Raw genomic sequence first — 25868 nt, 5'->3', positions numbered from 1 at the left:
GTTACACCTGACTCTGCTGGTTGCTACAGTAGAAACAGAGAGAAAGTTGATTTTTCAAGGATTTTTTGTCCATATCAACAGACTGAGAGTGGATGACAGAAAACTGGCCTGGTACACTGTAGCTTCTCCTCCTTCAGAGATTTTTCCGTCTCTCCAGAACTAGGGGTGAGGACCCATTTCCCAGCTGCAAATCACTTCACTGAAGCCTCACTTCACAGCACTCAGAGATACTGAGTGTCCATCAACAGTGCTAAGTCCCTTGTGTCAAAACCTTGGTCCAGTGACGTCAATAGCAGAGCTCCCATTAATTTCAGTTAGGGTAGGATTTTACCCTCATTTTTGGTTTTACAAAACCAAAACCCCCATGATTAAGCTTTGCAAACCCTAACTAAAAACAAAACTGCTCTTGTTCAACTGCTGTATTTTGTCATCTTCTACACTTAAGCTATATGGGGACTTGAAAAGCCTTAAAAGATACCTGATGAGTGAGAGAAATTGTTAGAGCATTCAAGCTTTCAGCTAGAAAATCACTGCTAACAACTTCCACTATTAAGGCACTGATAGCTGTCCTCATCAATGTTTTATAGCTCAGGCTTCACCTGAGTTGTTGCCAATTGGCTTTATGTGGTTCTGTGTAAGTTTTAACTTCTTTTCCACTCTATTTTTTTTGCTTTTTATCATTTTGGAAACCAGGCAAGACCCTTGAAATGCATTTTCCCTGATAAGAGACAATAAACAACGCCTGCCTAAAGTAAAATATTACCCCATCTGAACACCACTACCAATTTTTAAGAAACACATTGAATGAGTAACTTCATACAGAAAATCTCTAATGTTATGGATGTAGAGTAAAATATAAGTGTGTATGACAATGCTGATGAAGGTGCAAATACAGGCCATGAATTCTCTGATCTACCAAGACTGACTGAACACAGCTAAGATGGAATGAAAATGCAGGTCAATAGCTTACCATTTGCTTTCTTTTCTCCCTAAACAGTAAATATAAGATGTTTATATTATGACTTTTTTGTTGACATCACTGGGCCAGTTCCTTTGCTTGCTGATTAGGGCCAGCTAGAATACTAGCTTATAATATTTATTTTGGATCAAAGATAAGACCTAAAATAAACATCACACTGTGTCATGTCAAAGCACCAGTCCAAAACAGGCTTTTCCCACAGGATCCAAACTGAGCAGTGAGGAACCATCCCCCAGCTGGTGTGGTCCTGACCATGCATTATTTGTAACAGGCTGTAGTCACATGCCAAAGAAGCATTTGCATTTGTATCCATTTTCTGTAATAACTCCAAAAAGCTAATTGCTTGATTCCCCTTTATGACTCCACTGATTCAGAAGCTGTTACTAATTATTCCAAAACTAGAGGGAGAGGGAAGAGTCCGTCAGTTCCAAACGGTTTCAGAACTTCCTAGCTTACCTAGAGAGGCTTGAAAGGTGCTCCTGTGAGTGATGATTATTTGCTCTCCGGGTTTGTGGATTTCAGGGAATGACTTCGCTCCACTGGGCTGCTTTCCACAACAGGCCCCAGCACACCCAGACTCTGCTGCACAAGGGAGCAGACCCGACTCTGGTGGACAAAGACTTCAAAACAGCTCTGCACTGGGCAGTACAGGTGAGCCACAGCCACTGTTTCACCAGGCAGTTGTTTGAGCTGAGCTAGCTGTTGTAGTGTCCTAAATACTCCAAAAGCAATTATTTTGGCTGTGAAGAGAGGAAAATGGATGCTAGGAATGCCCACTAACAGCCCCAGCATTTTGCTAGTGGGCATGGATCAAGGATCTGACATCTTGTTTGGAGAAGGCGGCATACTTAACACAGGCTCAGCACTGTTGCCCTAAACAAGGTTATCATTTATCTCACTGGGACTATGTGTGTGCTTCATGTTCAACTCATGCTTAAATTTTTTCACTAAATCAGGGTTGCAGAAATCAGCAGCTTAGTCTTGCCAAAAGACTTTGGGAATAAAATAATGTAAACATAAGATAAAACATATTTAAACAACTATGGTTCTGGAATAATTAGCTGAAGAGTTGAGGCCCTCCTTCTCTGGAGAATAAGGAAGATGAGGAGCCAAACACATTTCCTGTTGAGCTGTATGTGCCTATCTCCTATGCAAAAAAAAAGTGTCAAATCACTAAAAATTACTCAGGCCACCATTAGAGAATTAAAACACATGGGTTTAATGTGGCATTAAACAGTGTATTATGCAACTGGTAGTTAGTAGTCTAACATATAGCATAATTTACTAAGTTATGCCGAAACTCTACTGCAGAAAACTTCCCAGATGAAATTATATAAATATGTTTTTACTTGCTCACTTGCCATAGCAAGTTCCGGTATCAATGTTCAAAACACCTGCATACCAGATAAGCAGAAATAGAACTTGCACAAAAATCCAGTAACATTTTCCTACAATGACTAAATATTTGCATCCTCACCTTTTGGTCTAAGTTCAGTCATCTTAAAAAATGTGTCAACAAAGAAATTCAAAAGCTCTGAAGTGCCACATACTATATTTGTAAATGAGTAAGGACATTGAGAACCAATAATCTGTTTCCTTCAACCACAACCTCCCACAGATGGTTCATGTACAATAGGCTCAACTTTTATTTTTCTGAAGTAGAGGTATATTTTCGCCTCTGCAACTGGTATTATTTCAACACTAGTTTTGTTCTTCTTTAATCCTAATCAGACAGAAATTGAGCTGCATCCCTTGCTATTTTGCCTTAGAAGAGTAAAGGTATCTACTCAAAAATCTGTTGTGCATTTTCACCAGGCTTACTCCAATGCAGGCTGCTTCCAGTGGGAAATATCTGAAACTGATGGAAGCTCCTGCAGGCTAGGCAGTGGTCTGGATCGTATCTCTGGGAACAAGCTGTCTCCCAAACAGAAAGACAAAAGGGAGTCCCCTTCATATCAGGACCCTCAGTTCCCCTCATACCTTAATCTTTCCCTGGTTCTGTATTTTGTAAATTTTATTATTTAATTCTCCGTTAACACCCACCTCCTCCTTTCTCTAACAAACATGCAGAATAACTCTTGAGAAAGGGAGAAATTAAAACTGCACAAAACCCACTTGCCCTCAGGTGGAGGCAAATCACAAATCCCTCTTTTTTCTCCCTTTAAGCTGCTCCCAGAAAACAGAGGAAACGTGCAGGATGAACACCCTTTTTTCATTTTGAGAGATTCCTGCTATGAAGCCTTACAAATGGCTTCTTCCATCCACATACTTCTCCATATTCTAGGTCCAGAAGGTGTAGTTGAAATACCACACCATGGAATAGATCTGTTAATATTTCTCTTATTCAAGCTTGGACAAGAAAAAATACTTTCAGCCAGTGGCCTCTGATGCCCTGTTAGGCCCAGGAGAAACAGATACCATGGACAGGCATGACTTTCTCTGCTATGACAGAGAGCAGAACAACAGCTCTGCTGTGTGGGATTATTGTTACTTCTAATAGCCTCCTCTGTGGCTGCTGGAAAGGTGATATTTTTCCTTTAAGAATTGTATTAATATCTTCAGGGAACAAGAGACTCACAGAGCTCAGGCAGTACCAGTTGCAGGGGTTGTTTTCAGCTGAATAGGGCCCTGTGTTTAATTTCATTTTTTAAAAATGCAGCAAGGGGAAGACCAGGCACTGCACAGAAACTTGTTTCAGAAGTTGCAGGAAAGAGGCAGTTTGTGCATGCTGGGGTGAAACACAGACTGGGACCACATAAAAACCATTGCCTGCCATTTGAAACCAAATTCTCAGACATGTTTCATATGAAATAATTGTTCCACGCTGGCTGTTTCAATGACTGCATGGTCTCCTATCAGACAAACGGTGGCTGTGGAGTTCCAGCTGTGTAACTAAACAGACTTTGCCCACACCAAGGTCTGCTCAAACCTCCTGCTGCTCAAGTTCACACCTTCAGTGCAAATGCGTTACATCGGTGTCAAAAACACAGATCATTCTTGTTTGAAGTGAGAATATCTCATGTCAATTTTTTCACACACGCAATAGTTTTAAGAGCTGGTGCAGATAGGGCTATGTTAGAAGTGCCCCAGGAGGTATTTCTCTCTATTCATTGCAGCCAGCAATAATTGCTGTAATGAAAATGAAACACACCTTTGTAACAAAAAACTATTAACTGATACTGGAACAAAGTGTAAAGCTGTTCTAACAATTCTAGATAATAATGTCATTGAAATCCTAGTAAAATATAGTATATACTATACAGTATACACTATCATACTGCATACTACCTTATCATAATAGTATTAGTAGCACTTCGGAAATAGCCTGGGAAGATTCGGAGTCTTCCTGGATTGCCTTGCCAGTTGTCATGATTTTTACCAGAAGTTTCTTTGTCTCTTTCTCAAAATGCTGGCTGCCAAAGTCATATGATTATGTAAAAATATCAGCTTTCATTTAAAGAGTAAACAAACAATCAAACAAAGATTTCTTTCTAAAGTGAAGAAATGCAACCTCCAGGAATAAAAAGAAGGCAACAAAAAAGAAGCCATTAAAAATAATATTCTGCCATGTGGTGCTGCACTTATGGTTTTTTTATAGGTTGATTCAGAGTGCAAAGTTTTAAAAAATTACAAGCCTGCATATTTGCTCCATAGCAACAATGCAATTATTTCATTCCCCTGTTTCCTGAGAGCAGAGTGAAATACCTGTATTTCTTAAACACATTGTAAAAGCAAAGCATAGGCAATTATTCATTTGTGTTTGGCTGAGCAAGCATGGCAGCCTCTCTGTAATTACTTGGAAGGTGAGAGCACACTTAAATTTCAGGATTTGTAGGAACAAATCTCTCTGTTGCTGCAGGGCATCTTGAGGACACAGATGGCCACCCAGCCAGTGCAGAGGAAAGGGCCAGGGAAGGCAGCGGTGGCTCAGGGCCAGGGTGTCTCCCCAGGGATCACTGCACTCCTTCTCTCTGCCCAGCACCCCATTTTTTTTCTGTGGGCTGCCTGTGGTGGAAAATTTCAGAGAGACTTCCAAAGACTTCTTAAAACTTAGCGGGTGTTTCTCCATGGCAGACACTTTTGCTGTTGGATTAGGCCAGAAGAGGTGTATTTGTCAGACATGGTTCACGGTCTGATTGGTTTCATGCAGAATTGTACTTGTTTGTTCCTTGTTTCATGCAGTTTTCTAGAGATAGCTAGAAAGAGAGAGTAGTGATTTCTTTTTTTATGTCACTAAGCTTTAAAGACAATTTTGACTGTTAGCAAACAAATGAAAAACAGATTCAATCTGCATTTGTAAAGCATAGCCTTAAGAAATCCCTTTCCTGTGTAAATATTCTTATTCCAGCAAAGGTACAGCTATTGCTCATGGAGGCTGGAATGTTGCATAGCAGCAGGGCTTTAAAGAGTGAGCCACCAAGTTGCAAAACAAGGAGGAAGAAAGTTTGCAAATAGTTTTGAGTAAGAAATAAACTTCCTCCAATACCATCAGAAGTTTTTTCCAAAAAGTGCCCTAAACATTTGTGACAATGTTTGCAATAGCAAATTGAATGTGCTTGAGTCTTGGCACTGGCACCAAGGCCAACTATCACAGGACAGCCTGTGCCCCTACCGCTAAATTCTCTTATTCTCTAAAACAGGATGATTGTATGCAGACCATTTATTGAGAATGGTCTGTGGCCCATGCTAGCTCCTGAACTATGTCCAGGAACTGGTACGGAAAGTGTTAACTGACCCAAGCCAAAACTATGCCAGGGAGGATTTTAAAAATTTTATGGCACAGGATTTTAAAAATTTTACAGTACAGACAACTGAGTTCCGATGCTCAGGGATGTTCCCTAGTGCTACTTAGTTTTTTTATATAGATATAACCTATTTCTCCGCTTTCATTTATGTCAGTTCATAAGCCAAAGCCCCTTTTGTGACTTGTACACCGTACAGCAGTGTTGATATACAAACTCATCAGTACAAGCAGATCATCAGAAAAAACTACCTTTACCTGAAATAATTGACTGTTAACCAGTAAGTCCTTCAAGTATGAATATACTGTTGACAATGTAATTACTCACACCAATCAAATTTCCAAGAAAATCAATTGCAGAACTCCCACTAAGCTTAGCAGGAATTTGTCTCAGGCAAAACCTGTAGGTAAGTACAGGATAATTGCCAGACCTCTTCCCAGCACACAGCCTATGTGTAACTCCTCAAGTGGATGCCAGAACATGAGTAATGTACATGCAGCACACTTTTTGCATATCTATAAATGTCCTGATCTCCTATGCCTGACTGGAAGACAAATGTTTCCATTCGTCTGGTAGTAGTAAGGAATAAATCCTTATTCTACTGTGGAATAAAAGATGACCTCTTTTTCAAAGCACATAAACAGCTCATCCAGAGAAATCAGTCCTCACAACAATGTACTAGCAGGGGAAAGCTGCCAAGTCATTTTAGTCATAGCCATAGTCATTTACACAGTAAATCATACACACTTATTATAGCAGACTCCAAGCAAAAATAAATTCTCAGAGAGACTTGGCCAGCATTTCATGCAGTTTTTTGAGCAAAGAGAGGGTAAGACACACAGGGACATACGATAGCCGTAGAGGTATGCCTCCATGACTGCCTTTGTCATTTGGTAGCTTTTTCCAACACCCACTAAGGCTGCTGAGAGGCTAAATATTTTAAAAACACTGTGTCCCCTAGTTGTATCAGAGGCAGCAGTGCTCTAAGGACCACAGGACAAAGTATCCTGTACAACAACAACATGTTCTCTTTCCAAGAGCACCACAAAGTCAAGCCAAGCTGGGTAGCTCTGAGTCTGCAAGAGACACTGTGTCAGTGCGTGTCTGAGGCTTCTCTAGGTTAGGAGACAAATGAGCTTCTCTCTGAGATGGCTACATCTCACCAATGTAACTACAGCAGCCTCAGTAGAGTTGTTGTTAATTTATATTGGTTTGCCATCAGAAACACACCCTGTGAAGTGCCTGGGCTGCATCCAGGCAACTTCTGGCAAAGTTTCCCTGGCAGGAGGAAAGCTGAAGAGGGATTGTTCCTTTCCTCAGCACAGGGCCCAGTTGTCTCTGCCCCTGAGGGCAGAGAAACCACAGGGTGCTCTGAATTTTTGCACTGGTTCCCCACTGCCAACACAGCGATCTGGCAGCCAGAGCATGGCAGCAGTGGAGGTAGAGTGAATGTGCTTCCATTCCTCAGCCTTCCCTCATCTGGGATACAGAGGGGGGATGCTGGAAGTCCTTAACAATGGGAGAAGGCTCCTGTGTGTGCAAACGAGAAAAAGATCTTTGCTTTTTTTTTTCCAATGGCCCTGTTGGTGTTACAGTCAATTTCATATTACAATATGCTATGTGTGTCTGTTTATGAAGGATAAGAGGAAAGATAAAAGGGTTGGGAGACCAGCCAGCATTCTGTAACGTAAAATCCAAACAGCACCCAATGATACACAAAGATGGTTTCCATGAGGAAGCCAGAAGTACTGATGCAGATTTTATTTAATCTATAGTAATTTATGGTGCTCCTTTATAAAAGTAAAAATCACCTTCCAGAGTGCTGCAATGGGAATAGTATTCGCTTGTTGCTTCAGAAAGGAGTGAAATAATGGTTAAAATGTCAAGCCATTCAGGGTCAGAGCAGAAGGACATGAAAGAGAAGGCCAAAGCTTTGGATTTACAGGTGGGGAATTGAAAGAGGAGGGAATGTAGAGGAAGAGGAAACACAGACAGCCCTGAAGTGCAACTCTAACGATGAGAAGCAACACCAAGAGCTGCTAGTAGGGAATTTCCATCCAGCAAAGCTGGTCATAGATATAGGAAGGCTTTATACTGCACACTAATACAAAGAGACAGAAAATATAGGAGAACTAATACAACCCAACCACATAATCTCCAGAGGCATTCACTTGGAAGAAAAATACTTTGTCAGGGTTTCCTGAAAACAGTTAAGTCCCTCTCCACCTCCTACATCTACATTACTGGTAGACACAAGCCAGCTTAGCAGACTCCCTTCACATGATTCTTCTCTGACATTGAAATATCTAGTTCACTAGAGTATTCTGAGGAGGGGAAAAAATTAACCCTCTATTTTGTGCAGCAAACAAGGAAAACATTGTAGCATGTGTGACTGAAGACCTGGCAGAATAAAATACAATGTTATGGTAGAATATTACTTAACTGACAATAAACTTCGAAGTAAAATTATCATTCTGCATATCAGTCAGACATAGAAAGGGCTGAAGTACAAGAACAATGGCTGTAGTAACAGTAAGGATAAACTGAGTAGACATAGGTAAAAAAAGTGTCAAAACCAGAAAAGTGTCCCAAACTTGCGGGATTCTCCTCATGGTACATGATTCGATGGATACTTCCTGAAGAATTATTTTCTTATTTTGAAAGCACTGAAAGACACAACTAATCAGAAGGTTGGCTTTTTATTAGCCAACCTAAAGAAAATGGAGTTGTAATAAACTGAAAGTGAGAGCTAACAACCCCGTTAATGAATTTGTTGTTTGCCACTGTCTAGACATGACACAAATCTCAGACAAAAAACTTGTATAAAGCACAATGAGAGTTCGCCTTGCAAGGGCTCCTGGATCGAGGCTTGAGGACATTTCTTCATCATGAAGTAAGTTTAATTTAGATGAGTGGTCAAAGAAAGAAAAGTTCACTGAGGTTAATGAATAATGGATGCAAGCAGATAGAGGTGTGAGATGGGACAAAAGCATAAAGAAAACTGTGGGGGGACCCAAGCAGAATTATATTGAAACACATAGCAGAAATAACTAATAATCTCTGAGAACATTGCTGAAAAAAAATTGAATACAAAAAGGGAAAATGAAATTTAGGGATACATACAGTAAGGTTACAAAACCATGTAATTTCCTATGGTAAATTTACCACTGAACATCCTGGTCTAACAATAGTACTGTGGTTCATGGTAAATTTACCACAGGAAGACTACATTTTTGGTGACCTCAGCTCAAAGCTATCAATCTAAGAATAAGGGCAGTGTAAGCATTTTAGGAGAATTTTGTGTGCAACTTAAATAAGCCAAGATGAATGTAAAGATAAGAAGGCATTCCTAAGAAGAGAGAGCTGGAAAGCCACAGAGCAGTTGGCCAGAGATATCTTTCAGCAGAAGGTTCAAAATATTAGGGAATATCCTTTGATTATTTAGAAAATGTAATTAATAAGTTGATTGAAATGTTAGGACAGAAATTTCATAGCCATCTTCAAAGCAGTTATTGCTTCCTCAGATAAGAAGCTACTGAATATAGTGTGTTTGAATGTCAATTAATCAGTTTAATACCATGTAGTAAAACAGAGAAATACTGGAAAAGTGCCAATAAAATAAAGTTCATTACATGGCACAGAAAGCTTGTTAAGCAGGTGGTGAAAAGAGCAATCATAAAAAGTCCAGTTCTTTGTCCCTTTCTGGTTTGAGCAGTACATGCAATTTTAATCACACTGAATGATGTCAACAGAACAATTTGTATAAGCACAACCTGCTATAATGGACCCAGAATTCAGTCCAAAGATAGGATGTCCCAGTGGGGAAGAATAAGGAGTAATGAAATCAAAATCAACCCAGGGACTTATATCACACATCATATATTCTCTATCAGCCACATTCAGGACAGTTCAAATAATCTTTGGAGGTGGACATCTCACAGACAGTCCAACCAGTGATTTATCATAAGAATGTTTTTATTTGTTCCATAATGAGGTGACAAAATACAGAACACAGATATATAACCCACAGCTAGAACCAAATTAGAGAGCGGAACACCAAGCACTTCATGGGTCAAGATGAAATTCAAAACTATTTTGATAAATTGTAGGAATGAACTGAGATTAATAAAATAGCACTGTATACAGAACTGTGAAAAATTAAAGCAGTTTGCACAAAATGAAGAGTAGTACACTAGTAGACTAGTGGATTGCAATGCGAGTAGGAGTTTAAATTATGGTGTTGATACAAAACAAACATCATTCTGGGACATATTAACAGAAGTGTGATACATGTGGGCTACAGGAAGTAGCAATGTCATTTTCAATGTCAGGAGAGAAGCCCCAGCTGGATAATTATGTTGTCTGGGGTGCCACAGTTGAAGGAAGCCGTAGACACACTGGAAAGAGGCCAAAAGCAAGCACTAAGTATGGTAAGTGGGTTGAAAAACTTGACCCACGAAGAGAAGTTGAAATGGTTTGTTTAGTCTAGAAAATGGAAGATGGGTGGGAGACAGGACAGTCTGCAAATGCATAAAATGCCAGTAAGAACAGTGGGAAATATCTTATGCAAATGCTAAGAATTGTGAAAGAACATTGAGGGACTGAAACTGTAGGTGCATGATGTGAAAATGGGACAGTAAGACAGTATAAAATTACAGGAATAGTAGCATCACTAGAACACAAATACAGAAATAGTACGATACTGTACATTAATAATTTTTTGTATCAAAACTGACTTGGAGAATGATGGTAATAGATAGGTGTTCATTGTGGTAGTACTAGAAGTATATAATAGACTTCCAGATTCAGCGAGACCTGAATGTGACTAAATTTCTCTGATGCTAGTGACCAAAAAATATAGCAGAGCATTATGCCAGTATGGAGGACATTGATGTTTGGCATAGGGTCTGGAGAATAAAACCAACCATTATTCACAGGACCTCGGTATTGCTGAATATGAAGATAACACTCTTTTTTCCATTAGCTATTCAGACAACTATAAATTAATAACAATTTTAACAAGGTTAATGAGGACATTATAAAATGCCGGGTCATAGAAAATAAGCTTGGATGGCATGATCACGAGTAGACTCTAAATTAAACAGGTTAGTAAACAAAGTACATACAAAAAAAATTCCTGATTTCAGAGGGACACATTTGGTAAATTAAGGGAATTCTCAGCTGGACTGAGAAGCTCTGGGACCAGCAGGTTCCAGGGACCTGCAATGTATCCTGTCAATGGTGCAAAATGTAGCAGGAATCTGTATCCCAAGAGCAGAGAAAAAAAGTGTGTAGAAGAGGCTTGAGATATAACAGATGACCATCCATCTTTAAAAGATATATTTAGAATAAGTAGACATCTTACAAAATAATAGGCAAAAGTAAGGAGAAGCAAAAGAAGTTGTATCTCAAATTCAAGAAGTGAAGAGTAGTAATTAAATGTTGAATAGAGGCTGTAAGGAAATTACTTTCAAGGATAAGGGTTGAAATCAATCTTGCTTAGTATTTTCATAACTTGGCACAAAACACAGGGGCTTTCTGACGAAATCTGGCAATAACAAAAACTGGAAGACATTAACAGAAAAGAATGGGTGTATCATACAGGGGAAGCTGGATCACCTTCAAGTCTAGAGTAATACAAATGGGACAAAATTGAATAGGATAAAACATTTAAGTCATGCACTTGGGTGCTAACAACAGAAGGTCCTCCCAGAAACTGGAAACTCTATGTTTGGAAACGGCTATAGAAGATAAGTACTGGGGCAAAAGGGTTATTCCAAAATAACTAGGAGCTTCTAATGAGACACAGCTGTGAATAAGGCAGATGCTGTTCTGTGACAAACCAAAAGCAGTATTTCTAACACAAATAGGAAAGAGCTAGTGTCACTGTACAAAGACCTGGCAAAAATGTCTGTGTATGACTAGGTACAATTTTAATAACCCCTCTCCAAGGATACACAACTAAAACACAAAAGGAGAAGGGTTAGTATGTTGATGAGAGAAATAGAAAGCCTATTTTACAAGGAAAACTTAAAAGACCTTGATTGATTAGAGCAGCAAGAGAACAGCTCAGAAGGGATATGATGTTTGCCTATAAATACATCTGAAGAACAAATACTAGTTAGAAGAAAGAAATATTTAATCTAAATAATAATGCTGGCACAGAAACAAAGGGACATAAATCAGCCATAAGTATGAATAGAAATTAGAGATACTAATCATTAAAGCAAACAAGTTCTTGAACTGCATTCCTTTGGGAGTAATGGGGACAAAAAAACTAATTGCTTTTAATGGACAGAGTAAGTTTATGAAAGGGATGATGTAACATAGCTGCAAGTGATTGCAAGGATTCAATTTGATGATCTAGAAAGACCTTCCCAGCCTTGTGTTTCTATGTTGTTATTAAGAAATCATGAATTCTTTTTCTCTATTTCCACCAAGTTTGGATATAAAATGTTCAGTTTTGTTTGCAGGTTAGAGAACAATGTCAACCTTCTATTAAGATCCTGAACCACTAGAGCAAACTAGCTAAGAAATTCATCCAGAACCAATTGAGCAAATATTTGATATGGCTTTTCTAGGTGTACTTGGACAGGCTTACAGATATGGGTTGGTGTTTTGAGGTCCTTTCCAACCCTAAATTTCTATGAGAAAATATAGGCTCATATCTTTCTGGACTCTAGCTTAGCAAAACAGCAAAAACCCCAAGTTATTTCTGAGAAGACTGTTGAGTAATTTACACTCTGTAACTTTTGGAGATATTTGTAATGGTACATTATTTATTATTTTTCCAGTGTTCAAAGTGTTCTAGGAAATGCATAAAGCAAACCCAATTCCCAGCAGGAGATTGGAAGCTTTTGGCTTTCATACCTGGGAGTCTGGTACACACAAAACAAAATACCATTATTGTATTTAGCCTTCTCTAGCAGAGAAAATGCAGTTTGGTGTGAGCTCCATTGTAAAATGTTTTTCTTATCTGAACTTCCTCCCAGAGTGGCAACAGGATTCTGTGTTCCATCATTCTGGACCACTACCAGGGACCATCAATAATAAACTATGATGATGAGAATGGCAAAACATGTATGCACATTGCTGCTGCTGCAGGCTACAGTGATATTATCAGTGAGCTGGCTAAAGTCCCAGAGTGCAACCTGCAGGCCCTTGATGTGGATGACAGGTAACCATGGAAACTCTGAAACTGAAATTGCTGCTTCCTTTCTATTAACCTGAGACTAGCTCTGTTTACTCTATAATCATGTTTCCTGTTTCACAGGCCATGGCCTAGTTAATGAACTGCACTTACAGAGAACCATGCTTGCTCAGAAACACTGCAAAGCAGTCCAGCTCACGTGTATCATATCTAGTATAATAACTGACTAGTAGGAATGTTATTTAACTTTTGTGTTTCTGGTAGGAAATGATAAGATTATGTGTGAAAGGACTTTGTCACCACCTGACTTAACTTCTTTCAATCAAAATTGAACATTCTTTTCAAAACGATAGAACAAGATCCTACAACCTGAAGCTGGGATCCTGCTGCTATTTCCATGTAAGAAATGGCAATGTTCCCTTGTTGCATTTAAGATGCTAACACAGTATTCCTATAAGACCAGGGGACCTTCATCTTCCATTCTGACAAGGCATTTCATTCCTTCCAGGATGAAATCCCTATATCTTAAGTGCAGAAGAGTCATCTTCTTTCCTCTTTTTCACCCCACACCTACCTCCCTTGGAACTTTGCTCATAAATTAATTCAAACGGAACCAACCAGCTGCTCGCATTGATTATCCAGCTCAGTTGAGCAAAAGCCAAGATTTTCTTGGCGTGGGCCTTCACATACTTAAAATAATAGCATTCTTCATGGAAAAGTGCAATAAAATGGAACTGAAATAAAACCAACAGGGTTCTGGAGAAGTTTCTAAACAGCAGTAAAATGTAGTTGAGAAAGCTGTGTTTCTATGGAAAGAAGAGTGAAGGGAGGAGTTTAACTACACTTAAGAGCTCAGTAAGACACAACCTCCTATTACACATTCTCAGATATTTCCATAGAAGGTATTATACTTGAAGGGGGGAAAAGATAAGCTGTTCACTATAAACACACAGTAGATTTCCATTCTATTGTGTTTCTGACTGCACCTGTTCGAAACCACTGGGATTGCAAAGAAACAGGCAGAGAAAAGTCAATTTTGTTCTTTATTCTTGCACAGTTTTCTTATGGTGTTTCCTGCACTTTCAGATTTTTCACAAGAACAAAATCTTACCATTTGGAAACTGGACAAAAGTTTCCAAAGACAAGATGCAAATCTTGTGCCAAGCAGAAAATCTGATTCTCCTACACAGATTCAAGACAATTATATCTGCTCCAGTCTGTGCCCATCAAAGAATGGAGAAACTGGCAAAGGGGTGATGACAGTCTGGTAGATGCATCCAGTCCTTCTCATTCATCTGGGGGACGCTTCTTCTCCTACTACCTTCATGGAGAGCCCTGAGCCAACCATTGCTAATTGTGTTTGGTGTAAAGATGAGAAGAGCTTGTCCCTATGCAGTGGACACTAGAAATATTTTTTTCAAATTCTGCTCTGCAAACTTCAGGCACTCCTCCCCATCTGCAACTCCAGCAGCAGAAGAGATGCTATTATATAGCATGTATAGGCATTCTGCAGCCCTGTATCTACTTTCTCTACAGCTAAATAGATGCACATAGATGCCAGTCTATGGCCTTATCACTGCCACTGGCAGCTACATCAATGTGGGATAAGTTGCTGGAGGATTCCTTAAAACTGATGTCATGAATCTGGATGAGTAGCATAGGAGCACACCTCATTATGTCATTAATAGTTTTGATAGTAAATTTATTCATCTATTTTAATGATACTCCCCCTTTTCTGTAGGACGCCTTTGCACTGGGCTGCAGCAGCGGGGAAAGCTGACTGTGTGCAGACACTGCTAGAACTGGGGATAGACAGCAGCCCTCGAGACATCAATGAAAACACTCCTCTGACATATGCAATGTACTGTGGGCATACAGCATGCATCAAGCTGCTGTCTCAGGAGAGCAGGTAAAGCAGAAGTTCACTTCTTGCTCACATGTTGCCACTGACTAGAAAAAACATGTATTGCTTTTTGTATGCTACTGAAGGCTTTGAGCCCTGGGTGATGTCTCCTCAATTCATATGCAATACTCAGTTCAAGTTTTCCACCAAAATAGCAGTGTTAGAATTAGTCATCTACTGGAGACTCATCACTGCGGTTACAGTGCTAGTCTGTCGATCAGCAGAGGGTTCTGAACCAAGATGATGTAAGTATAGCTCTTGCTCAGTCACCTTCATGCAGAAAGTTTATTTTATGGAGTAATTTCAGCCCACAGATATATGCCTTCCACTTTTTTGAAATCTCTATGCACTAGCTGTGTGTTCATGTAATCCGACAGAGGGGTAGACTGAACACAAAGGCGTCTTTGCCAGACAGATAATAAAATAAATTTCAAGTTTCAATCCTCAGGTTAAGGGTTTGGGAGTGTTTCCCTAGCCTTCGTTTGTTCTCTGCCTGGATTGTCTCTTCTTATTCTGAGGTTTTTTATGTTAAAAAGTATAATCCTTTTACCATTGCTTATGATCTTCCTCTCTCTTTGTATTTCTCATGTTTCAGCAGCTGTCATTTAATTTCAGTTCTTCAACTGTGGTAAATGAGCATGCACTTACAAAGACATTTATCATCACATTTCTTTGTGCTTTCCCCTCCTTTCCAGTCAGCAGTTAGTATTATTTCCTGTGTTACAAATTGTGAGACATGGGTAACATTACCTCTCCTCCTCCTCCTCTTCCTCCTCCTGTGCTCTGCCTGTCAGAGTAGGTCTGAAATGTTGATTAGCCAAAATCTCATCTAAAAACCACTACAGCAACACCACTGTAGGTAATTATCTTGATAGATCTTCTGAAAGTGTGCTGGGCCTCTTTAGTACAGGCAAGGCAAGGCAAGGGAAAGCAAGGGAAGGGGAAGGGGGAAAGGGAAGGGGAAAGGAAAAGTGAAAGGCAAAGGCAAAGGCAAAGGCAAAGGGAGGGTAGGAATGGTGAACTAGTGCCTTCATTACAATGTCAGCAATGACTGTGCTGTTGGAAATACCATTTTCCAAATATGACATAATACAAAGACCACTTGGTTTGAAAGATCCCAGGATGATGATGTTGTTGTTGTTGTTGTTATTGGATCTTGCCTCACCATTAAGAATAATGATTTTGCAGCTGGTAGATGCTGAAGCCAGAACAGTTTGGGGTTTTTCCTGATAGCTGCACTGAGCCTACATTAAGATGAGTATAAGGCAATGAACTCCATAACAAAGAGTGAAGTAACACAGTATCATTTTCAGTCTTTGTTAATTACAAATTTGGAGTCCTAATTTTTTGCCTCCTTGAACCACCCCTGCAAATGTATCTGAACAGTATATACCCCATTTTCTGGGCAGTATTTCACATACATATTTCACAGGCAGTATTTTTTTTCATAATTTGGCAATAATGACATCACATTTTCATTTGTACTTCCAGTAGATCTGAGCCAGTTCATCAGTTTTCCTCCCAGAACAACAGATTCCTAAAGAAAGAAGGACGATTCAGTATGCTGAACCACATCTTCTCCTGCAAAAAGAAGAAAGATGATCAGAAAACTAGTCAGAAGGAGAGAAGCAGAGACCAATATCCTACAGAAGAGACCTCAGAAGTAGATGACATCATCACCACTTTTGACTGCATTATGGACACAAATTGCAGAGACATTCCAGATGAGTGTGTGACCACCACTGACTTTAAAAGAAGGAGCACAGACACAAAGTACCTTATACCAGAAAAGAAGCAACCAGAGTGTCAGGGACTTCTGCCTGTCAGAACCCAGAGCCTCCCTCCAATCACTGCAGGCAATTCCTTCCTAACTGCTTCCCAGAGCACAACTTCAAGCTTCTCCTCCAGCACCAGCACCCACCATTTTGCACACAAGTCTCAAAAGAGTAGGAGTGAACACAACTTGCTGGACCACAGAAGCAGCTGCCAGGCTTTGCTGGATGATCCCTGGAACACAGACTCTAACCAACTACTCTCCTACAAAGTCTGTAATCGGACTCCTTCAGACAAACTGATAAATGGCTTAAACTCTGATAGATCTCACCATGTGCTTTTGTGCCCTCCCCGCCTTCCCTCACTTCCCAGTTCTCCATCAGGTAATTTATTTATTCTCTATCTCCCAAATCCTATAATCTCTACTGATGTGGCAAGCTGAGGCTGAAAAAATAGGTAAGTCTGACCCATGACAGTTCTATTTCTTTAATATCTTTTTCAGCTTCTTCTCTTTGTATATAGTAGCAATCGCAGATAGCATATGGATAGGACATCAGCTGACAGCGGAAGCAAGGTGCTTAGGTGTGGGAAATAAGAGATTTAAGTAGGTCTGATAAGCAAGCAAAAATGCAGGTAGTCAGGAAGCATGTAAGGTACCTGAGCAAGGTAAGTGCCTCCAGATTATCTATGTGCTTTGTGAATTGCACGTTAACACCCACTGCCACGCCTGCTGCCTTGTGTCCACATTTTGTCCTATAACTAGATGTGCAAGGGAACAGTACTGCACTCAAATCTCTAACTGTGCTGAGAGCTGCTTCTGGATCCAACCAGGCAAGTCCACATGTGCCATGCTGGACAGCTTCTGCACTATGCCACTTTCCCCTTACAGACAAATTCCAAATCTAGGCTGTAGTGCCAGCCCTTCCGTCTCCTCCCACCCTGAATGCCAGCTCTTTGGTCTAAATGTGCTGTTCTTATGGTTTCTCCAAAGCTGAATTCAGGTTGCTAAATTTATAGAGACAGAGTAAATGCTTTTATGTTGTGGTTTGGAAACTCTAATGCAACAGTAATGAAGCAGAGCATCAGAATTCTGAAGTAAACTCAAAATGAGGGTTTGGCAGGATTTGGGATCGAGTACTTTGTTTGACTCACATCCATGTTTAAATGAATCTGGCTGGCTGGCCTGCATACTGGAGTTTACTTCAACATATCAGTGTCTCCAACTTCATCTCCTTTGGGATTAGCTCCATGCCAAAATAAAACACATCTAGCATGCCTTCCAACCACTGTAATATCCAACTGAAAATGAAGCAAGCAAAAGCAATCCCCAAACTTACCAGTACAGCTTTACGAGGAGTAAACATTACACAACAAGTTAATCTACCTCCACCCCAACAGACATGAGCCGTTATCCTCCATGGAAAGAGGAGTGAACAGAAACCCTGTCTGAGAAGAACCCTCAGTTAGGTCAGGTAACTATCTAAGCCTGCATAATAGTGCAAACTGTACTGACTCCTAAGCGAAGGGATCTATAAAATAGCAAATCTTTGTTCACATCTCTAATAATGAGAGTGAAGACGGCAAATTCAGAATGACAGGTCATTCTAAGTTGTGCAAATAAAGGCTGGAAATAGTTTTTCAGGGCAAAATGGAGCTATTCAAAAAGTTCCACTTCTTGAACATCAGGCCACATTCCTGAAAGCCTGATAGACCTGGTCTATAGGTGTCACTGCTTTTTTACTGTGCACCCTTCAGCTATTCACTCAACCATACAAACCCCAAACTCCACAAGGCTAGCAAGGATTGCTCCAGCATGACTCTTTCCATACTGAAGTCTGCAAGGTTCAGCTCACATGTGGAAGACAAGAAAACCTGCAGGGCTTCCTTACAACCTAAATATAATAGGAAACAGTGAGGCTGAGATATCTGAGTTCATTCATGTTGACAGTAGTAGGAGGAATGAACCCAAACTGCATAAACCAAGCCTAAGGACAACTATGGGGAAATATTCCTTGGTGGAATTAGCTAGACTATGAATACATTTGATGTGGAAGTAACTACCATGTTATTTAAAATGGGATTATAGATTTTTCTTAAGACTGTAGAATACTGTATGGCTAAATCCTTGTTTGCTTTGCACATAAGGACAGGTGGTTTTCTATGAACATCCTACGACAAAAAGCTGCAACCAGCTGAATCAGGACAGACCCTGTGCATCCACTCAGGGCTCCATGATCTCCACAGGGACTCAGTATAGCACCAGCAGTCTGCATGCATGAATGAGGACAAAATCATATCAATTATGGGAAATCTTCTAATTGTTACAATGGGAGCTGTCTTTGCATGTCCAAAGGAAGAGTAAGTCATTTTATCTCTGACAGTTTATTACCTCCCTCAGAGAAAAAATAGCCTGAGTCTGCTTCAAGCCCAGTTCTCTGTGTACCAGCTCCCTTTAACAAAACTTTCCCTTTCCAACAATAAAAAGATTCCTGTAGCTGGCAAAAAGGACTTCCATTGAAGCATGTGAATTAAAAGCTTGTAAGGAGGCAGAGAGTGTCTGACAGGAATACGTTGCACAACCCAGATACCGTCTAACACTTCTTCATGATAAAAAGATCTGCTTATCCCTCTTCATGCCTATGTGTGTGGTTTAAATCTGTCTGCCCCTGTAGTTAAAGCCACCTGACTTGCTGTGAATTAGAACTGCATTTACTGTATGAGCTCCAGGTCTTCCAGGTCTCCAGTGCACTGTGCCTGCAGGACTTACAGGGATCAGAAGCGAAGTAAGCCTGGCTCCAGCCCAGCCAGCAGCACTGTGCAGGCAGCTCTCTCTGACGAAAGATATTTCCTCATTGGTTTTTTTCTGCACAAGGCCTAGCTGTGGGAAAAAACAGCATCTGCTCTTTGAAGGACACTGAAGTGTTAATACTCCATTTCTCAAGTCATGACTGCGGGGGCTACATGTAATTTCCTAATCACTGAATATCCAGGGCAGGATTATGTGTATCAATAACCTAGGGGAACTCAATTTGAAAATTATTTTCTCAGCTGACACACAGTGTTGATTGTCTTGCATGAGCATGCCTTTTGTTAAAGTCAGAGCTAATTTTTTCATTCACTGCGGCTAAGGCAGCTGGCACATAGATGGGGATTTTTGGAGGGTTTTTTGTTCTGTTTTCTGTGCTCCTGGAAATGAAAGATGAGTCAATTTACTAACTGAGCCTTGGAAGTTATACAAAGGGGAGAGTTTGCTGTGGGTAGCAATGAGACTTATCTTACTATCATGCCACTGGTTTCTCTCAGAATAACTACTTTGTCTTGCCCTCCGCTGGGGAGAACAAAGATAGACTATACCAAAACCTACTGTCAATATTGCAAGAGTGCTTGCCAGCCACAGTGCTGAGCTGGCATCGACAATCTGAAGCATTTTGTATTTATGAGCTTTGCAATCATCTCTTTTTGCAAAATGTACTGACATCTACTTTCCACAGGGAAAATGGTGTAAGTAGAGAAATTCCAAGTGATATGAGTAAAAGGAAGCCTGTCTCAAATGTAAGGCAGCCCTTAGCACTCCCTAACCAGCTGGAGCCTCCTTCTATCACCCACTCATCTCTTAGATTACTAACCTTCCAGGTGTGAGGCGATACTTTATTACACATTGTATTACAGCAGCCCAGTACTTCTATTTGCTTGAACAGGTAATGTAAAAAATAGGCTGTTATTAAGCTTATGTTGGCATAAGCAGTATGGTATAGTCCAACAGGAATCACTTCTTGGCCAGGAAAGAGTAGAGCAAAGCTGATCAGTGCAGCTGTTTCTTTCTCAAACTGAAGGACTGATTTACAGTGAGACATTCATCATAACATTTACAACTTTTCCACAAAACACACCACAATGTGGTTGACCTCCCTAAATGCAAAGGAAAATCAAAGAACAACCTGTAAAAATGTCAGTAAACAAAATGAAATGCAGAACAGTCCTGCATTTTATAATAATGAAATTGCCTCATTTCCATTCAAAAATAAATGCCATCATAAATACGCTCTTGGGGGTGACAAAGATGATGTCTTAAAGAAAGAAAAATTTTTTTCTCTGGTGTAATGTGGAATAGATGGAAAGGAAGAGCAGAAGAGTACTTCCACTTGATGCCAGAACTTTTAGACATGGATTCTTTTCCAAGCATTCACATCAGCCTTGCAAACATGATTATGCTTTGTACTGTTGTTTTGCTGCCAGATACCCCCATTTATGAAATAAACATATCTCTTGATAGAAAAAAACAACCTCCCATCATCAAAGCTGTAATGGTATATACATAATAAGTCATTAGTTCTCAGCAAAAGCATCACTGAAACCAATATAACTCCAATTGCACTGATGGGAGCAGCAGGCTTGATGCTCTGCTATTTTGGAATTGATATATTTATTTCTTTGTGCACACTGGATGCAATGTCTACAGAAGAAATTTACCGACTTTTACACCCACTTTTTGATCACCCTGGAGAAGTGTTAAAGACTAAAGAGTAAAACATTGGAAAAGGAAACCAAAGTCTGTTCTTCTTAGATACAGCTCATCCATAAGAGACTCTTCATGCTTTAGCCCAATATGCATCAGCTTTACCCATGGGATCCAGTAGATTGATCCAATGTCTATCAACTGCCATGGTCTTTGGACCAGAATCTTGCTGAAGATTGGAGCTGAATGGAGCTGAAGCCTGCACTATAACATGGGGGTTTGTCTGATAAACACCACTTTAGCTCCATTCACACAGAAGCCATTTAATCAGTAACATAGTACAGCAGTCTTGACAACTACTTCAGTCCACCTCTACAAAACTGTACTACAACTATTTTCCTATAGCTTTATCTTGCACGGCCCAGTAATACATAGGTATTTTCAAGTACCAACTAGAAAAGCCACAAAGGCAATTTATATCGTTCCATTGCTTCCTATTGCTTATTGTCCTACTACATCCAGCCCATGTCTCCCCTTGTCTCTGCGTGTCGACAGAGCATATGCTTGCTCTGCAGTGAGCTGTGTTGCAGTCCCATGCTGGATGAGCAGCTGTTTGGCAAGACAACTCAAGACTCCTTACAAGGCTCATCTCAGATCTGATGATAACAAAAAAGAAAAATTTGAGGGAGTCAAACATCACAGAATAAGATCAACTCAGGAAAAGGATCTCAGGAAAATGTCAATTTGGTTCTTTAGTTTCTACTTTTTTAATAATATTTCATGGGTCTTTTATGTAGTGAAATGCATTACATCTTCTAATATATTGTCTTTTTTAATAGTACTGTACTAAAGTCAACTTTAATCTTAGCCAGTGAAATGAATGCCACAGTTAGCCAATTAACCTTTCATTTTCCAGTTATCTATTCTTCTTGGTAAAAATTAAATTGCTATAAACATAGTTTAATAAGAATCAGTATCAGTTTATATCAGTTCTGCTATGTTTTCATCTGCAGCAAAACCCTCTCAAAACTCATCTTTACTGCTGATAGACTTCCACCAGTCTCATTGTCAAACCAGCAGTTGAACTCTATTTGTGTTCTACTACTTAGAAAGGCTGCTACCCTATTAGAAAAGTGTGCAAACTAAAGCTTTGATTCTGAAATCAAATCCATCTAGTTGAATATTTCTACAAATTTAGTGTCCAAATATTCTTACATAGACCTAGCTCCTGAACCGTGCCTGTCTTAAGACCAATTACGATATTATATGAGAGAAAGTGATAACGGTACATGTGAAGGTTGTATTAAATCAGTCACTCTAATGAATGTAAAGAGAATAAAGCAACAGCTTTTTTCAGTTGGTGGTTTCTTGTTATTACATATTTCTGACAATTACTAAGTAAGTTTTCTTTTCTTCTAGAAGCCAGAACTGTATTATTTACAATTATTTTCATATGGTAACAGATTATCTTTTTCTTTCACAGGTAAAAATTTTCAACAGATGTCTGTAGACCAACCCAAGATAAAAAATCTTACTCCAATACAGAACAGCCTAGCTCCCATACCCAACCACTATGCTCACAAAAGTAAGTACAGGCAAGTCTCAGTTACAGTATCATACTGTGTGCCTCCATCACTGGTATCTGAGAGCTTGAGAGAATTTTCATATTCCTTTTTCACAGCATCATAGAATGCCTGAGGTTGGAAGGCATCTTTGGAGACTGTCTAGTCCAACCACCCTGTCCATGGAGACATCACCTGTAGCAGTTTGCTCAGGATCACATCCAGTTAGGTTTTAAATACCTCTAAGGATGTGGACTACACAACTTCTCTGGGCAGCCTGTTCCACTGTTCGACCACCCTCAGAGTAAAAAAGTTTCTTCTTATTTATTTGTGGCCATTGACTCTTTTCCCTTCATAGGACACCACTGAGAACAGTCTGGCTCCTTCTTCATTACTCCCCCCAGTCAGGCATTTATACACACTGACAAGATCCCCTGAGCTGCCTTCTCTTCTCAAGGCTGAACAGTCCCAGCTCTTTCAGCCTCCCCTTTGAGGCTGGACACTCCAATCCCTTAATCATCTCCATTGCCCTTTGTTGGACTTGCTCCAGTATGTTGCATGTCTCTCTCATACTGAGGGCCCCAGAACTGGACACAGCACTCCAGAGGTGTCTCACCTGTGCTGAATAGAGGGGAAGGATCACCTCCCACAGTCTGCTGGCAGTTTGTTTCCTAATGCAGCCCCGGATGCTGTTGACCATCTTTGCCACAAGGGCAAACTGCTGGCTCATGTGCAGCTTGTTGTCTGTCAGGGCCCCCAGGTCCCTTTCTGACAAGCTCCTTTTCAGCTGTTTGATCCTCAGCATGTATTGGTGCAGGGCTCCTCCCCAGGTGCAGGACTTTACATTTCCCTTTGTAAGAGTCTTGTCCATCCATTTCTCCAGCCTGTCAAGGTCTCTCTGAATGGCAGCACACCCATCTGCTGTATCAGCCACTCCTCCCAGTTTCCTACCACTTGCAAACTTGCAGAAGGTGCACTCTGCCCCATCATCCAAGTCACTAATGAAGACATTAAATAGTATTAGCCCCAGTATCAACTCCTGGGGTATTCCACTAGTGACCAGCCCACCTCCAGCTGGACTTTGTGCTGCGGATCACAACCCTTTTCTCCAATTAGTTTCATAGCATTGGCCTAGTAGAAGCAATATACATCAGTACAGGGAGTTTGGTTCTGCATTTGTTTTCCAGAGCAAAGCTGACTAGAATTTTCACAGACACAGGATTTTTCACCCTCAGTTTCACTCTCGATTGCATATGCCTGTATGACCCTGGTAGCTTTTCACAGGAGGCAGGACATGATGTAATATGGTGACTTAGAGGATGTAAAGAGATGGATGACAACACCCTAACGACTGCATGGCAGAGAAAGGTTGGGTATGTGAGATGAAGGCCAGGATAAGGAATGACTCTTCTGCAGACAGCATGAAAAATATCATTACACTGATTTTTGTGTCCTTTTGCTAGCAAAAATTTGAGGGAAGAGGATTAGAACAAGATCATCAAGTTTTCAAAATCTTTGTCATTTTCTGAATGTTACATAGGTGAAAGATGTTCTGTCTCTCTCTGTCTTAATAACAGTGGATAGACTAGCTTTTACATGAGGATGGGAATCATTCATTTCTCTCATTCTAACAGCAACTGGTTTCGGTAGCTTCTATAACACAGGAGCTAAAATAAAGGGATTGAGAGAGCAGCAGCCTGTTTTCCCTCTGCAGTTTCAGCCAGGTCCTCATTCCCAAGACAGTAAGAAGCAAGGTCCTGAAAAGCAGAGAAAGCTTTACGCAGTTCCCACAGCCCCAGCAGTGTCAAGACTTAGTGAGTGTCCCAGGCTGCATCCAGCCAGGAACTGGGGTGTTCTTCACATACAAACACTAGCCCTGCTCCCAGCAGTGTCCTGGCCTCACATTCTTGTGCTCCACTAAGTGCATATCCCCCAGTGTATTTTGGATGAGGATTGCAGTTTACTATTTGTCACCCTGCAGATCAGCCAGGTCCTAAAGCATTCACATTTCAGAGCTAAATTTAAGATTCATTGCCTCTTATGATCTGAGTTTCAGAAGCAATTCTGCAGCTATAACAATATTACTAAAACCGAAACAGCAGAGGTAGCTTTATAGGGAACATCAGATTGGGGAGGGGAAATACAGAATCCTGCACTGCTGCTGCACAGTAAGAGAGGAAGAAGAAAAGTAGAGATATGTGGAATACTAGGTGGTATTCTCTGTCTGCTCAGAAGAAAATAATCTAACTGCTTTCAAAAACCCAGCTCCAAGTCTTCTATTTTTAAGCTTTCTACTAATGTTCTTTGTGTCTTCTAGTGAAAACATAATTGTAAACAAAATCCTAAAAAAATTTATTTCATAATCACTGGTGTTCTTGCAGTAATTCCTACATACAGCCAGAATTTTAATTCTAGTCTTATGCCAAAACCTGTGTTTTACAAATAAGATACAATTATCACAGTTAATAATCATGGTTTAATTAACTAACACAGCACATTTATCCAGGTGCCATTACTGCTTGAACATCAGTTCAAGCCAATAACAGAAAAGCAAAGTTGTTTGCAAAACAGATTATGTTTCTTCTTTGTTAACAAAAATGACACGTTTGACCTGGAGCTTTCCAAACAACTGTTTCAGAGCCAAGATTTCACTCATTCTCCATCCAGCCCTAAAAATATTACTGTTCTTGACACAGCCTTTATTCAGGCAAATGGCTCCACCAATGAAGTTTGAATATAAACATTTGTGTTTCTCTAATATTTTCATTACATAAAATGTGTGTTAAAAACAGGCAACAAAGCCAGTGGAAAAAAAAAAAAAAAAGGCAACCAGAAAGCTAGAACAATAAAATAAGCATAAATTAGAAAGCGAACTGAAACTACTCGGAGATTAACAGAAAGAAGAAACATCTCCCCAAAAAAAGGAAGGGCAATGAAAAAAAGGAAGAGATGCTTTAATCTCTAAGCAAAAACATTTAAAAATACAAGTTAGAAAGAGGATAATAGGAATGAAACAGCAGCCTAGGAAAAGAGTACTTGAGTGACTTTATACCATAGTTTATACACTCCCACCCTCCAGATATTCCCAGGGCCAAAGAGGTCCCTCACATGGCTTCTTGAGTAGCCTCAGCACAGCCTGGCATCCCTGTTATTCTGCATGCTGCTGCTCCTCTCCCAGCATACTCTTTCTGTCTCATCACGCGACTCGCCCAAGGACCCCTGGAAAACAGGCTTACAACTATCACACACTGCTCACACAATGCCAGAAGAAATTTCCAAACAAATATGGGACTTCTAGAGAAC

General features: G+C 40.1%; 1 protein-coding gene and 1 long non-coding RNA gene across 7 annotated transcripts in view; one reads left to right on the top strand and one right to left on the bottom strand.

Moving 5' to 3' along the window:
* Positions 1-25868, top strand: part of ANKRD55 (ankyrin repeat domain 55) — a 48928-nt gene that overhangs the window by 16899 nt on the left and 6161 nt on the right. For 4 of the 6 annotated variants that reach the window (XM_075021579.1, XM_075021581.1, XM_075021578.1 and 1 more), the window contains 5 exons: positions 1502-1630; positions 12714-12898; positions 14613-14780; positions 16266-16930; positions 22487-22588. In XM_075021579.1, coding sequence (XP_074877680.1) covers positions 1502-1630; positions 12714-12898; positions 14613-14780; positions 16266-16930; positions 22487-22588 — 1249 coding nt within the window. Of the gene's footprint in view, positions 1-1501; positions 1631-12713; positions 12899-14612; positions 14781-16265; positions 16931-22486; positions 22589-22684; positions 23211-25868 lie in introns of those variants that run through there. The other 2 variants (XM_075021580.1, XM_075021577.1) reach the window with 2 other exon arrangements.
* Positions 14783-25868, bottom strand: part of LOC142027418 (uncharacterized) — a 46131-nt gene continuing 35045 nt past the window's right edge. The window contains exon 7 of the long non-coding RNA XR_012649127.1: positions 14783-16355. This is a non-coding gene — a long non-coding RNA (uncharacterized LOC142027418). The remainder of the gene's footprint in view (positions 16356-25868) is intronic.

This window comes from Buteo buteo, chromosome Z (assembly GCF_964188355.1).
Source record: "Buteo buteo chromosome Z, bButBut1.hap1.1, whole genome shotgun sequence".
NCBI classification, from domain to species: Eukaryota; Metazoa; Chordata; class Aves; order Accipitriformes; family Accipitridae; genus Buteo; species Buteo buteo.
Note: the sequence above shows the minus strand (reverse complement) of the source record. Positions and strands in the feature narration are given on the sequence as shown.